Source organism: Prorops nasuta, unplaced genomic scaffold, assembly GCF_024137725.1.
Source record: "Prorops nasuta isolate Cenicafe-Biocafe unplaced genomic scaffold, Cenicafe_Pnas_1.2 PNAS00025, whole genome shotgun sequence".
In the NCBI taxonomy this organism is placed as follows: domain Eukaryota; kingdom Metazoa; phylum Arthropoda; class Insecta; order Hymenoptera; family Bethylidae; genus Prorops; species Prorops nasuta.
Genome location: NW_027116822.1, coordinates 656,622 through 672,885, shown reverse-complemented (window position 1 = coordinate 672,885; position 16,264 = coordinate 656,622). Strand labels below are relative to the sequence as shown.

The following is a 16,264-nucleotide window of genomic DNA, read 5'->3' as shown; positions in this document are numbered from 1 at the left end:
TACCCTTAAAGCTTTTCTTTCATTGCTGATGAATGATTTGTAAGAAGATAGAAGGTATTAAAGGAATTTAAGCAGCGATGCGTGAAAATCAACCACAGAATCTTCCGTTGGTGATAAGTCTGGCGTAATTGCAGGGGGTTCACGGAACTCGAGCGTTACAACGTCGGAGACAAGAATGAACTCTCGAAATTCCTAAGAGGAAAGCCTCTTCAATTGGCATAGGAATTTCGGGATTGGCGGAAAACCAAGCGTAACGAAACAACTCGTCGAACATCGTTGCATAGTCACGAAACGACCATTGAACATCGCAAACTATGCTCGAGGGGTGTGTACCCATACAGAACTTTAAAAAAAATGTAACGTGTGCTTTGTTGCAAAAATTTGAATTAATTAAATCTGATGAAAATTTTCGAAAGGTCTCCAAGGACGTATCGAGGACACTGTTGAAAATGAAAAGCTTTCTTCTTCATTTTCATATCGAGTACTGATACGCGTATGGCTTCAATCTTCATTCTTCTTCTGGCATTTCTTGCATGAACGACATTCTTTTTCATAAACGTATAACGTTTTCTCTCAGCCCTAAGTGTCATTCCTGCTCTTCTGCTTCTTGCAGCGAGGAATATCCTTATTTTCCAGGGGCTAAGGATATTGGACTTTTTTTTTTTTACAGTATTCGAGATGCTCCTTAAGCAAAGCTAACTCTGGGCAGAGGAGTGGTGCAGAGATATTTATTATGAGATGGGCCTATATATATAGGCGCGATAAAAACGAACGATAAACGTGCGGACGTTGATGGAAGCCCGGGCTCCTGTGACGATAAAGATAGAGATGGGAATGCAAAAGATGAAGGTGTGAATGGAGATAAAGGCGAATCTTTTAACCCAGTGAAGATAAAAAGTTGACTGCGGGTACTCGGTCGAAAAAATTTCACCGAGTCGTGAAACTTGGGGAATTCAACAAAAACTTATGGCTTGAAAATGCTGAATACTTAGGCGTTAATATTTTAACGCGTTAAAGTAGCTGCGTGCTTGTACATATAGGTATGGATGAGAAGGTGAATGATATAATTGTTTGAAATTATATTACGATTTTCAGCAATTTATTCGGGCTCTTGTTAATCATCTATGGCTTTATTACATTTAAATATATAATTAAGGCTATCTTAATCGACGATCTAAGTAACTTTAATATATAATTATTCGTTTCTTAATTTATTTTCGACGTTCCTCCTTATATGCTTCATTTACAATTTACACTCTTTCGCTCTTAATACATTTTCATTGAGAAATTAATCACTCGTGTATTTTTTGTTACAAATTATAATTATATCACGGATAGTGTCTTAAGATATATACCAATGGTATATAATTATTCGTATCAAATAATATTGCTTCTTAACATAATATTTTTTTCTCTTTAAAACGTTAATTATATACGAGTATATTATCTTTTTTAACATTGACTGCAGACTTGATATATTCCAGTGAATTTTTTTTTACTTCTCCAGTATAAGTTCCGATATGTATTTCATGAAAAACTGATGATATTTATATTATCCATTGATAAAATACTCTAAAGATAATTTTACACGCGATCGTTACAGCGATCATTCAATAAAAACGTTAAAGTAAACTAAACGATCTCTAAAAATTACTCATTTTTTTTTTTCATAAAACGTGAGCTGGCTTATTAAATTTTTACTCCGATTTTGGATGAGCATCAAAATATATGCATCACTTATTATTGATCTCATTTATCAGAGCGACTTTAATTTTAAGATAATATTTGATTCAATTTCTATTCTATAAATATCACATTTGTTGATTTCACAATTATTGAAATATTTTTTAACTCAAACAAAATTTTTATACACTAAAAAGTGAAATACTGATAAATGTATATATGTATATATATATATAGTCGATATTATTTATAGTTGATATATAAATTGAATTTTTGTATCAATTTTTTCAAAGTATCTCCCATCACAGTCCACGTTTCGTTTTATATCGAAGCGTTAGTAATTTACCTTAGTGAGAGCATAATATAGATATAGCATATATATACACATGACATGCACATAATATAGCATACAGACATATTTATAGATCACGGATATCAAAAGATCTGATCGAGGTGAAAATCTTACCATTTACTCCTTTTTATATTATATAAATATACGTATCGCTTAAAAGACATAAAGAAGAGAACAGCAAAAAGAAGCATTTCTTTAAAAATGTCTATTGTATTCTTACAACGAAATATTATTACGATAAACTGTAAAATTATAAATATAAATAATTAAGGATTGAAAGCATACAATCTTACCGCATTATATTACCGAAATATTATTATCCATCGATGGTTTAATTTCTGCTCTTCAACGAACTTAACAATATTTTCTAATAGTTTGTTTATTTTTATGACAATAATCGATCATACAATTACCTAATTGATTAATTAAATTCTGTACATGATATATTTGTATAATTGTTAGTCGTCCTTGCCACAACTCGATCATTTCTGTACAGAAATTGACTATTCATTTTGAAATCATGGATAAAAGTTGCATGTTGGGGTGAAGTTAGCCTGTATTTGAGATAATTTGTGTCTGCTCGTCGTAGTAGCAAGGATTTCGCTGGAATTTCCAGGAGGATTGGTTAGTAAATCTTGCCATTGCAGCTGCAGGTAGCGGCACAAAACTTTCGTCGTTCTCGACCTTCGCTCGTATCAGTTTCGCAAAGCCACATTTGGAAGGTCCTCGCAAGCTCGGCACAATTCGACCAGAGATCGGCGTAGTAGCACGAATTCGTGCAGAGTTTCTTGCGCGCGCAATGCCCTTTGCACATACTGCACGGCTCCCCTTTCACGTATGGTAAACCCAACTGATTCTCGTAATTCCCACTGAAACAAAGAGTACTTGCTTTGAAATGTCGTATTAATCACTGACCTCTATCACTTAAAAATCCCCCAACAACTTCAATTTGGTGTAAAAATGAATTTATTGGTTCTTTAAACAATTTCCACGAATGTTACTCGTGGTTAATCCTGAGAGAACAATGTTGCTAAGCTTTCACAGTTTTATAAATATATGAAATAATTTTATATAAATTTTGCTGTAATTTATATCTTTTGTGAAAGTATATACGTAAAAAAGAAATAATAATGTTTTTGAAAGAGTTAAACCAGGAAGCAATGGAGTTTATTCTAGTTCATAAAAGTTATAGCAACACTGCTGAACTATTAGAAAACTTTGTTGTCACTTTCAGAACGTACACTGTATATTAGGAGAAACACGATTATGTAACAAATGGCAAAAATACATTATTAAAACTTGGGGAGTATAAATGTTACTCGTGCTCGAGAATTCAATGTCAGTGGTATAAGCAGTAGATAATGGCTGGCCTGAAGAGTAAAAAGAAAATTGTTTGGAAAGTAGCACGTGTCCGATCAAATTAAAGGGCTCTGTAACCCATGGTTACAGAGCTTTTGGTAACAGTCCAAGACAAATTAGGGAATAGCTTCTGCAAATCTGTTCGTGCTAATCTCACAACCTGACTGTTATTTTGCGAATAGGCCACATCAAACTGGCTTTTAATTTCCGTTCCGGAAACGTCAGCTTTGAAACCTCCCATTATTATAATTAACGTCTTTCTCCCTCCTCTAATTACCCCAACTATTTAGTTTCATTTTCTTCCTACGATTCTCGATGCACGTGATCGAGCCTGACCATAATATTTCTTCCAAGACAAATCCGCCGGAAAGAAGAAATATCTGATAAAACACACGCGAGATTCGTGTAAGTGAAACAATCATCCAAGTGGAGTTGAAAAATTAATTGGTGCAAGAAATTTTTTGAGCGATGATACGAGAGAAAGAAAAAGTTTGGGGTGACGTGTGACACGGTTTATTTATTCAAGAATGTGCAAGACGCGAAAGCTGGCTGGTGGGCAAGGTTGGTTTTCGGTTTTAGCGTGAAATAGGTCATGCGTCAGGTAGAGTTGGATAGGGTTGAGTCCGACTAAAAAAGCAATGCTTATCTCCCCCACCCCACTCATTTTTCTCCCAGCTAAACAAGAACTCCCCTGCTAAGACGTCCTCCACTTGCGAGCATTTTTGCCTTCACCAGTTTATTTAAGTCAGCTGAAAATCGACTGCCATTAGGGAATGCTTCTCATTAAGACTCAATACCTCTGTCGAAATCACTTTACCTTAGCCATATACACGTTGCTTGCTTTGCAATTGAAAATTCCACTTATAACTACTGCCATTTGAGTCTGGGGCTCTCTCCGTGCATCGACTACCACAATTTATTCGTAATTGGCGATCAATAACAAGCATCTCGTGCATTCGATTTATTTACTCGATGTATTATTGTCAAAGTCGATGTTTACTCTCGAGTAAGACGCTTAAATTATTGACCCATATCACTAGCTAAATATTCCATCGCAGTGATATACTTTAAATCGGGCTCGGTACCAGGTACTCGCTGCGCATTTTATTTTTGAGTCGAGATAAAGTAAGGATTTTATGGAGTACATGTTTAAGGAGGAGCAAATGGCTGGAGGGAAATTGCTTAACGGCAGGATGCCGGGAATAAAAAAGTTTAAAAGCGTGGGTTCGCAAGTAAATCAGGCGGCAAATTATATCGAGAGAGGTGTGAGATCAAAAGACTGAGTTGATAAACCACGCACTCAAACTCTCAAGATTTCAGTGAAAAATATCAGTGGAGCAGGAAATTCCTAAGATCTATCCTGCGTAGCCGCAATTTTATGGGGTTCTAGTTCGACTCTTGCCACACTGTAGTATCAAACCCATTCCTAAGATCCATTAACCTCCTGGAGAATCGATATCCTTCTTGACATCTTATACTGTCTCTCTCTCTTCTCTTTCACACACACACACACACAAAGAATATACTTGCTTTCTCGTGTAACTTATCTCCCTCATCATTATGTTATTTATTTGCAAAAATAGGATAAAATTTCAAATGAAGATACAATGTATAGGGTGTACAAGTTTAAAAATAAATTATTAAAGTATAGAAAATGGTTAATCCCTTTCTATTTTATTTATATATTCGAGTCGAGGGAAATCTCGTATATAGGATTGGATACGAGAACTCGCTTGACAAACGATATTGATAAACTATTCGAAAGCTGGTATATAAGTATGTGATTGCAGAGATTCTGAAAAGCAATGTTGTTCTTAAGTCAAGTTTAAAGTGGTCTTCCAAGTTTTCTTCGTGTGTCTGAAGATATCTCAAGTTTTATCAAACATTATTACTTCAAGGCAGATATCATGAAGTTTTAGGATCCTAAACTGATAAAGAGAGAAAATAAAGAATACGAGCAATTAGCAAATTAAAGGAAATATAAGGAATAAATTTGTTTACAAGATTTATTTTCATTGATATTGAATATCAGACGGCATCATTGTATATTTAATTAGTTTCCCCTGCAGCTTGCCATTTGCTCAGTGTAGTGCAAAAAGCATTTCTGCATTAGTATAATATCAGCGAAACTTGGTTAACGTATGTCCTAATTAATAAATATGAGTATTCCACCACTCATCAGCGTGCAATTTCCAAAACAGAACATCATCTTTATCAGATAATATTTCAACCAACAAACGCTTTAAAATGTTACGTTAAAAAAGCAAAAGCTTGTCTCAATTTTTAACTATTACTTCATTTTTAGTCCTCGGGTTAAAATTTAAAAATACAAAAAAATAACATTATACATTTTCTTTCCCACCTTGCTAATGTTACCCCTAATCAGATTAAAGCACGCTATTTACCTAAATTAAGTTAATCTCGAGTTTTTTTTTAATAAAGTAGGTAGCTTATTAAATAAGCCAACGAAGAATTCTTACAAAGCAAATAAGTGACTAAGCTCCCAACTTTAAACTTGCTTAAAAAGTGTACCTCGGCTTAAAAGTTCGATTCTCCGCGTAACTTGATAAAGATGTTTTCGTAGAAATTTTATTTTCCATCAGCTGATGGTGTATCGATGGGCTTAAAATGCTTCGATCAACGCGAAAACGTGTTTGGAGTTAATATCAAACGTGATTATGCAGAGTTGTCTGAAATTCATGGAGTTTTTCACTTAGAGGTAATTTATTCTCAAAGGGTTGGTATTAGGACTGACCTTGGGGCATAATTACATACGTAGATGTAATGGTCGAGACCAAGTGGACCCCTGCGACCACTGCAGTGGCTTAAGCCACATCCAACTAGGTGCGTCGTCGCCCACACCATTTGGGTGTAATGACCGACCTTCAGTAGCTCGTTCGAAGCGTTCGCTCCGTACTTAAAGTCCTTGTATTCCGCGTACCAAACTCTTATAGGGAAGTTCCTGCAGAGCAGTCAAATCGACAATGATTAGTCATAAATGGCAAATTAATTACAAGCGAGGAATAATTATGTAAAACGATCGAATCTCTTTGGAAAATTTCAAATTAATTCGACAAAATTAGCTCTGAATCTATATAAAGTTCTTTTTTACACTCGTTTATTTGTGTGTGATGCTTGGTTCCACAGTCAACAGGTGGATCTATGAGGAGAATGTCAAAATACACAATGATTGATTAAGCAAGAATTTTTAGTGCATACCAAAGAGTTCTCGCAGTAGTAACAAATATGTTTTGGCCAGCCTTTCCAAAATTATCCAGGTATAATCCAGTTGTGTTGTCGTGCATGAGGCCGAGACAACGATCTGCCCACTTTTGTGCCGATCTTGCCAAGCTGTGATGCCACTTCTAAAACAAGCAAAAATTTATTCCTTCTTGAAATTCTATCCTAAGTGCTTTATTGGATGATAGAGTGCGATAGGCGGATCTTTTATTGACTAAAACCACTTATGCAGCAAAGTATTACAAAGATGGATGATACAATACGGTTAACGTTACGTGCCAAGACTTACTTTCTGCTATTATTATTATCAATTCTATTCAAGAATAGTATGTTAATAAATTGATTGACTTTAGAAATTAGATTCTTGAATTAATTAGAAATATTGATCATTTGTACCATTATAAGCATGTTGGCTGCTGGTGGATGAACTTTCATTCGAAAATAGTTATGGATGTCAACTATTTTCTGCTGTACTTTTGTAAGGTCTGGCTTAATCGACTTCATGGGGATTCTATCGCCATAGACTCGTGGTGCTGGAAAAGACGAAGAAAAATGTTGCTCAATTTGTGATGCTGGTTGTTCGACATTGCTTGTTAGTGCTCCAAGTTAATAATAATTCAGCTTTTAAAAGAAGTTTTATGTCTAGGTTACGGTACATCATTCTGGTCGATAATGTCGTAGTTTACTAAGTTCAGCCTCCAACATATATGGGTCACAAGTTTCCAGCTCATTGGTCCTAGTTGGAACGATAACCTTTACCAAGGACTGTGAAATTTTCAGTATTAATCTTCAGATTTGCTTCTAATTTATATCCAAACTTCTCACGTTTGTAAAAGACATTCGACATTTCATTATTTAAGCTATTTTTTAAGCACGAGACTGAAGTTTGACGGCAAATCAAATCCTTCGGCTACTTCGTATCATAAAATTTGCAGGTACTAAAAGAAGAATTCGACAAATTTTTACTGCGAAACTTGGACAGTTATCGATCCATTTTTTGGATAATTCAATGAATAAATTCATTTTAAAATAACTTTTGAATTAGTGGCAATAAAAATATTCGTTATAATATTCATGTGATAAAGCTTTCAAGAGCTTAAATCCAGAGTGCATATTCCATAAATTAAAAAAAAAAAAATATTTTATCATCGGTTTCATTTTCATTGCCAGAGGCACACGTGCTTATTGCATAACATATCATTTAATTACGTTTTACAGTGTGCAGTTGTAAGAAAATTTGAAAAAAAAATAAAAATGTTTTGTACAATTTTTTCTTGTTTACTGACATTTTCTTTATGGAGGAAAAATAAGTTGAGCTTGTTAGAGGACTCGAAGCTCGTAGGATATTACTGGATCACGCTACCTTAACTTCTGTCACGAGTAAATATCGAGTTTCTTGCTGGGCGAAGGATAGGAGAGCAGCTGCACAAGCCTAGCTGATATTAGGCAGCTCGATCGACTCGTATCACTTTTTTTTCTCTACACCAGACAAGCTAGATTTTTATTGCTTGTACGTAACTTTAAAAGTTTGATGACCCTCAGAATATTATTAACAATGAAAATGGTCTACTCTTGAACTACTTAAAAAATTTTTATATTTATCAATAATTGCTTCATCGTGGATTAAAAAATTGCACGATAGCATTATTGTCATTTCATTGGAGTTTATTGCCGGAGGGTTCGTTTCTGAAACCTACCCAAAGCAATTACTGAAAAGCTGTTTTCTCATCTCGCATTGACTCCAGGAGCTCAACTGGTAAATTATGGTAAGGGAAATTGTTTAGGACAGGACTTTATTGGAGCGTAAGTGGATAACATCTGACCCCAATAGGTATTCACAGGTCGATTGATAAATTGAGAATGGGCGACCTGTGCGAAACTTGTCTCGCCTTTGTACACAATGGACACGAGTTTCTTCGATTCGAATTTTTTAATGGATGATTAAAAAACTGCACAAAAATATTGCCAAAATATCTACCCATACTTTGATCAATTTAAAACATTAAATTTATTAAATTTGTTGCAATTAAATGATAAAAAATGATACACTATTTTTCATTTATCAAGTGCTGCAGCTTTAGAAAATAATTGCTATTTTTTCTTATATATAAAAATAGAGAAAAAGTAGGTTAACTTACAAGGCTTTGGACGGTGTGCTTCCCACGGAACTGCCGCTGGTAATGTCAACGCCACAAGAGCAATTATCCCCAGCCACCTCATTACGTTCCTGTTTGCCTGTAACAAGTTGTACAACATTAATACATTATTACACTTGATTTCTGTAATTTTAACTATAACATTAATCTTATACAAATTCCACACTAAAAACAGTAATGAAAACTAAATTTTACATGTTTTCAATACACTCAACATTCTTTATTATCATTACAATTTTAAAAATGACTATTTCAACAATTTTAAATCGAGTTTCACCACTGGTGATCGATTTTGCTCCAACAGACTCATCGAATAATCGGAGTCTTTTTTATCAGGACGGATTGCAACGCGTTGTTACGTTTCAGGATGGGGAAAAAAGAATATCTCGGTTTTCAATCTCTTTTCATCTTTTCGCAAATGTCGCAGATGGGAGCTGCACATGGCATTTCACGTACGCGGCACGTATATGCTACCGGTGATTTTTCCAATTTGTGCTAGTTCGCCAAGCCACGTCTAGCTGCACAAGGGCTGCGAAAAAACCCCTTTCGTACTTCGCTGGTTCACATCCAACCCCCTACCCTTAACCAGCCCCTCCCCCCCACCCCCCTCCTGCATCAGCCACAACCCTTTCGTACTACTCGCCTTCTCACACAATGAAATCGTAGCCGCATTTCAGAACGACCGCAATTCGCCAAATTGATATCCACCCCCACGCGCAAGCTCACTACTCAAGCACCGTACTCTGCAGCTTTTCTACATCCTGTCAGCTTTTTCTGTCCTCGCTCTTCTCTGAAACAGGCTGCACTAGGAACTTCACCGCGCATAAAATATCCTCCCTTGCTTCTTCGACCTTGCAATTTTTCAGCCTCGCGTCAAGCTGAAGTTTTGCAAAAAAAAAAAAAGAGAGCTTACAAATGAAGGGGAAAAATCGCACAGCAATCGACAGATGTATCGGTCGATTGGCACAGAGTTACCGAGATTCGATTGGAAAAAATAAAAGAGAAATAGGGGAAAAATCTGAAAGCGGCTTCAATCATTTCAAAGAGGCCATCTCCAATCTGTGATTCGATTTATTTAACACCGAAATTCACGTGAGCACGGATAAGCTTTCGCTTTGGTAAAAATATTTTGTTTTTCATTCTTCTACCGTTTTACTTCGCCAGGAAAAAATCCCAAAGAATCCTTTTACCAGTTTTTGTCAAATATATAGAGTTTTCTCAATCCGTTGATCGATGCGACCAATCGGATGAGATTTTGTAATGGATGCTTGCCTGATATTAGGATTTTACTGATTTGTTTAACTGGAATATTTTATTTTACTATATTATTTATGCTGGACGATATTTATTTACTTGCTATTTTTTCTTACACGAGAAGTTTTTTTTTGTCTTATATGTTAAAGGTATTTTATACAAGATGAATAAATGTAAGCGATTTAATATGGAATTGCGTGGTTCGTGTGCATAAGGTAGGCTTGATTTGTGAAAATATGTGATTGACGTGGAGGTGAGAAGTATAAAAATTGTTAAGATTAAATTTTTTGCGATTAAAAAAGAAAAATACTGGCTGAGATTTGTTGGATAAAGCGTGCACACACGCACATCGATAGCGTTGTAGGCACGCCAGCTTGTTTTACACGAGAGAGAGAGAGAGAGAGAGAGAGAGAGAGAGGGAAATGGGTTTAAAAGAAGAGAGAAAACACGTGTCTCGTTAATCACAATTTGGCGCGTCAGCCATAAATTTCATTATATCCCAGTTACACCGCTGCGTGTCTGGCTTGTCCGTTTGCAAAACTACTTCAAAGGCAAATGGCATAAACGAAGACAGATTGCATTAAAAACGACTGGATTCAACTTTTCCAAATGCAATAATTTTTCGCTTAACTACCTAAACCCTTCTGACCCACCCCTGTACGAAAGCTTGATTGTTAACCTTGGATAAAATTATTTGCACTGTTATAATATATACTTAACTTAGCATCATTGTTTATTTAAAGGTAGAAATTTGAAACTGGCAAGAAATGGACACTGGAATCTCAGGATGCATCAAATCGAAGAATTCCTCTTCTATATCTTAGCACCGTTTTATTTTCATTCCACGATACTTAATTCAACATCCTTGTTGTTTCAAACATAGAAATTTAAAGCTGGGAACGAATGGATGAGCCAGATTCGATGCTGGTACTGACTGGAATGTAAGGATGCACGATTGAAAAGCGATAGGAGCTTTGGATTAAGCTCAAATTGAAGGATGCCTATTCTATATCTTAACCTACTTTGCAAACGCTTCGTTGGAGTTGTAGAGCAAAGAATTGGGAATGGAAGATGAGAAGAAACGCGAGAGGAAAAACGAAAAGAGCGATGGGAGGAGAAATGAGAAGACAGCTGAGAGCATTTTCGAAGGAACGTTGCTGCGTCTTGGTCTTTGATGCTAGCCGAGCGCAAGGGACAACTTTGCATGCTCCCAGGTCTTTGATATTTTAAATTCGAACCTCTGCTTACAAAGCCAGAGTCGTTTGCTCCTCCACATAACTCGACTATATAATAGATTATTCACTACTCAGCTCGACATACGTCTACTGTTTTTTAAATAAGCAAAAATTCATCCCTCCAAAATGCTCCTCTCCCATTCATAACAGCCACGTGCTATACTTGACCTATAACATCGTATAACAATATTATTGCAGCTTCGATATATACATAGACCGCTCGTTGTTTAGCCGTTTCAACTATGAAGAAACACAACTCGATATAAACTCAATGTAAACTAGCAGTAAACTGAAATTAAATATGCGTTCAGTTCGTTAAATGCAGGCATATCCTGAAGGAAAACTTTTAGAGAGGCATATTATAGTGCACTAGTAGCAAAACATTATTCATCGCTGAGTCTGGTGAATGCATTTAAGTAATTACAGTTGGTAGTTTCCTAATGAGATATGAATGAGATGAATACTGGCATGTAACACCTGTGATGTCTGTTCATTCTAATTACAGACATCTGAGAGCCATTATTCCTCTAAATTAATTATTCCCCCCTTATTGCTGACCAAACTATAAGACTAACCAATAGGGAAAGCTGTTTTTGGGATTGGTCACAGTGTTGTGATTCTTGATATCTTTTATTTCGTCCTTCAGGATCCACGCTTACACACGTGTGCTTCGGAATTGGTCGATCATCGAACACACGTACGTGTGGGACCAACTTATACGTTCAAGGTTCCATTTCTTGTACCATCGTTCTCCCGTGCCCTTTGCAAAATCGTTGGTCACCAATCCTCCTAGTTAGAGCGATAACTCGGAAAATCCGACAAATTAGGATCGTTCGGTCCCTGAAATTACACGAAATGATCTCTCTAGCCTAAGATTTACCCTCTTACATCCCAGATGTCTTCCACTTTCATTTTATTACTTTCGAGGCTTGGTCAAGCTGATAAGGTTTGTCGAATAAATGATACTGTGGACTATATTGTGATTATAATTCATCTTAATAACTCTGGTACCTTTGTAATTGGGAGCAGCAAAGTGAGAAACTCACCTTTCAAGTTGGAGTAGTGCAACGAGGCAAAGGTGTCAAACACAGATTCATCCAATTCAGCAGAATACAGCCCTCATGTTATACTAACCAAACAAGTTACGATTCTGAGAGTTTCGATGCTGCAAAATGACGTAGTTTGTGATGGTGTCAGACTTGAAATTTGATTTAGCTATATTTAACTTATAAACGTTTTATTATTAGTTTCCTGAAATTAATATCTTGTTTTATTCTTTCTATTTTGTTTTTCTTCAGCCTCTTGATGGTCTCTCTCTCTCTCTCTCTCTCTCTCTCTTTCTCTCTCCTTCTGCCTGTATCTCTTTTCTTCGCTTGTCAGAGATCAGCAAACTTAGTTACAAAACTCATCACGCTTTGTAATCTACCATGAAACTTTCCATCCGAGGTTTGCTTCGAAAAGAAAACAACGTACGAGCAATTATTTTCGCAAGCCCTACCCTTTACCACCCTTAACAAAATTGCATTAGACACAATTTTCTACACGCTTCGTGGGATCTACCGAGATTTATGCGTTTGTTTTATCTCTCGAGGATTCAGCACAAATAGCGCTCTCTTTCTATAGAGACAATAATTGGTCAATTGGAAGAGCATTACAGTGTTTGAATAAAGTTGCAAGGATGAAGCTCGGCAACGGTACTTATTATTTCACTCGATTGTTCGTGGTTTCGATAAGTTGAATTTTACTTTCCTCCCTTGTACCGACCGATCGATAATGAAGGGATGCAAGGGGGCAGGAAACTTCTGTGAAAAGTTTGTTTTTTCTTAACTACAGGACAATGTGGGCGATGAAAGAAGTTCAGGATTTTTTTATTTAAAGGATAAGGAACGTCCCTGAAAAGTTTTTTAGATGTCGCTAAACTTTTTCCAATACGTGTAGTCCTGCAGTAAAATATCGGGCAAATGCATTCTCCGCAGCAAATGGCCATTAATTTTCCAGGGAAGCTATTTGGATACTAATCGAAGGAAGTCTTCGTTTTTCCAAATGTTTCTGAATCTCAGCAAAGTTTCCATGAATCTCTAATTCCACCCTTCTCGATAAGGAATAATAGCCTCAGGTGGAATGGGAAAAATTGTCATGCATTTTAATATTTAAACAATCCTGATCGATGACTCGATGCTATAATTGATCAATTGTTCATCATTCTCTTATTGGACTTATTATTTTTCCATTGGTAAATGCCTCATTAGCGTCGTCGTGTTATAAAGGTGCGAGGAAAGAGAGTATAGTGTCTGAACTAGTAGTATAAAGTTAAATAAAACCAACAATATTGATGAAGAGAACACATTAATTGGCCAGAAATATATCGCATGTCCTTTGAGTATTTTGTCAGGCTGCAAATGCGCGTGTTATCAACCTGACCCATTTATAGCTGCTCGATTCACTGACTTAGTTAATTAGCTACGTAGACACGTTGCGAGTGGAGTTCCGAGTCCCGAAGGATCAATTACAATGCACGTCACTTATCCGCTCCGTTACGATGAATACCGAGAAAGGTAGAGTTCCATTATGCTTTTAGCCGGGGTAGGTATCTTGTTGAACAAAAGCTATACACTCGACTCTCATATTTCTAATTTAACATTCTGTCAATTCCGTGTGTAATATCTTCGGACACAACTCAAGTATTTCACGAGTATACTTTGAAACTAGCTTGATCCAGTTTAAACAAAACTCTTTGAAAATAATTATATAATAATGCTAAAAAAAAAAACAATGTGTATAAAATAAATAAATAAAGCTCGGTAATTTAAATAATTAAAATAAATCAATTTAAAGAAAAAGAAATAATTGGTTCATAACACAGTTTTTCAAGAGACTGAGCAGCACTGCAGTAGCAAAGGTTCTGGAATGGTTGAATTTTCCAGGGGGTCTCTTGATTCGAGTCATGAAGATGTCGAGTTCCATGAGTTGAAGTCTGGGAGTTAGTTCGATAGGTGGAACAAAGCAAGGAGATGTTTGAGCGCAGTGGAAGCGGTAGATTGCAAACTTTGCTCACCACAAGGTGGTGGCCGACCATTCTTGAGGCAAAGACTGACAGGTTTGATGAAAGCTCAACCCTCTTTGTATTTGCAGCAGCCAAACGCTCTCAGCTATATATAGCGAAGATTTTATGCAACTATTCGCTTCTAATCTGTCGTGGAAGACTGTATAAGCTTCCGGATATCACGTTTAACGCAGTGAATCTTCCTAGGGTAGGGGAGGCCAGCCAGGATGTCTGAAACCATCTGGGAATCTGAAATCGGGAGACTGGCGGTAAGAGCCCTGCATTATTTATGGTATACCACTATTTGCCCAAGGATATATCTTTATGCGCTAAAACACGACTCCTCTTACATTTTTAAAGTCACATCTTTCACATTACTTACGGAACAGTGTCATGCAAGAAATGGGCTTTTTTTTACTGTGATAATAATCAAACGTGACAAGCCATTAATGCTTTTAACACGTTTATACAGCAGCGAGGAATGTATCATAACAAATACATGGTGCATGGTGAAAATCTTGATAATAATTTTCTACTTCGTTTCATTTTTAGACAAATATTGCAACATTCGAATTTATGCCCGAGTTTAATGGGACGCGTGTTAAATTTCTGCCTTGCAGCTTGATTTCAACAATTCCAGTCAAATTGAAGTTTGATACAACGTTACGTGCTTATGGCAAACGACGTTATAGCTGCATGGGAATAATACGCACACATTGATATGCAGTGCAGATCGCATTACGCGCAATGAAAATCTGCACGAAATTATTAGCAATGGGAAGATGATTATTCGAAAGTGTCTAATGTACTAATTAACGTATTGCTGTGTAATGCATGCTTTTACATTTAACGATGATCGTGTAACAATGGGAAACGGTAAATAATCAGGAGAGGGTACTTTAAAAAATGAATAGATTGGCGTGTTGGTTTTAATTCGTTTTTTATTTTCATTTCGTAATTTTCAATGACAATTGGTAAAACTTTTAGGAATTATTTTTTTCAATTGTCCAAACGCTGTGGTTTTTTTTCGTCAGGCTGTAATATAAGTAACCGGAGGACCCGAAGATCCGTGGCATAATCCAGGGGTCTTAAAATAAATCCCCCTCTTGTCGAAAAGGATGGGAATGTGTCTGGAAGTCCGGTCGGGAGGTGTCTTCGTTCGTCGAGCTGTATGCAAATCCTCGACGAGGTGCCTAACTTTATCCATATTAATGTATCTAATTAAGCTTCGGGTACACTGTCTTTCCTTGCAACTGCGTTGATTCCCAAACAAATAAACAATGTTTTAATTAAAAAATTTTTAATTAGTTCGTACGATAAGACTATACGTCAGCTTATTATATTTATTCAGTCGTTGGTGGATTCTTACTAATCTCGAGTAGTTTTTGGTTACCTTGATTAATCCTTCTTCGAATTTAATTATTGTTCGCTGTATTTTGCTACTATTTTTTTTTATACAATTTAAATGTAATAAAATTTTTGTCGATGATACGAAGCAAGAATGAAATGGTGCAGTATGCTTGACACAATTTCAGAGATTAACCTTTACGAATGGCTTGAGGCAACAAAACAGCAAATACTAGGATAGGCTGATGATGATGATGATGATAACGATGATTGCATGTCATTGTAAGGAACATTTGCCTGTGTACACTACAAACGTAAGCTCTGAGCCACCATCCTCGGTCAACTGAATGTACCTTGCGGGAGAGATAACATAAACCGTACCCCTTAACTACTATGCGACTCTAAATATCCGCAAGCGACGTTCAAGCAAAATTTCCGTATTTTATCCCCCAATCCCTTTCTGAACTATAATTCAAAGTTTCTTACGATGCTTCTGAAAAAAGTAAAATCGTAGCTTGGAAATTTATTTCTAATTTACTTTTTTGCAATTTTTAATTATACTCGCAAGTTGTTCACTGTGTTCTTTATAATAATT

General features: G+C 36.2%; 1 protein-coding gene across 2 annotated transcripts in view; it reads right to left on the bottom strand.

Moving 5' to 3' along the window:
• Positions 1–1,065: 1,065 nt before the first annotated feature.
• Positions 1,066–16,264, bottom strand: part of LOC136782028 (cysteine-rich secretory protein 3-like) — a 42,091-nt gene continuing 26,892 nt past the window's right edge. The window contains exons 2-6 of one of the 2 annotated variants that reach the window (XM_066741151.1): positions 8,773–8,869; positions 7,031–7,167; positions 6,614–6,759; positions 6,150–6,356; positions 1,066–2,904 (exon numbers count right to left, since the gene is read on the bottom strand). In XM_066741151.1, coding sequence (XP_066597248.1) covers positions 2,661–2,904; positions 6,150–6,356; positions 6,614–6,759; positions 7,031–7,167; positions 8,773–8,854 — 816 coding nt within the window. In that variant the 5' untranslated portion in view covers positions 8,855–8,869 and the 3' untranslated portion in view covers positions 1,066–2,660. The remainder of the gene's footprint in view (positions 2,905–6,149; positions 6,357–6,613; positions 6,760–7,030; positions 7,168–8,772; positions 8,870–16,264) is intronic. The other variant, XM_066741150.1, reaches the window with a different exon arrangement.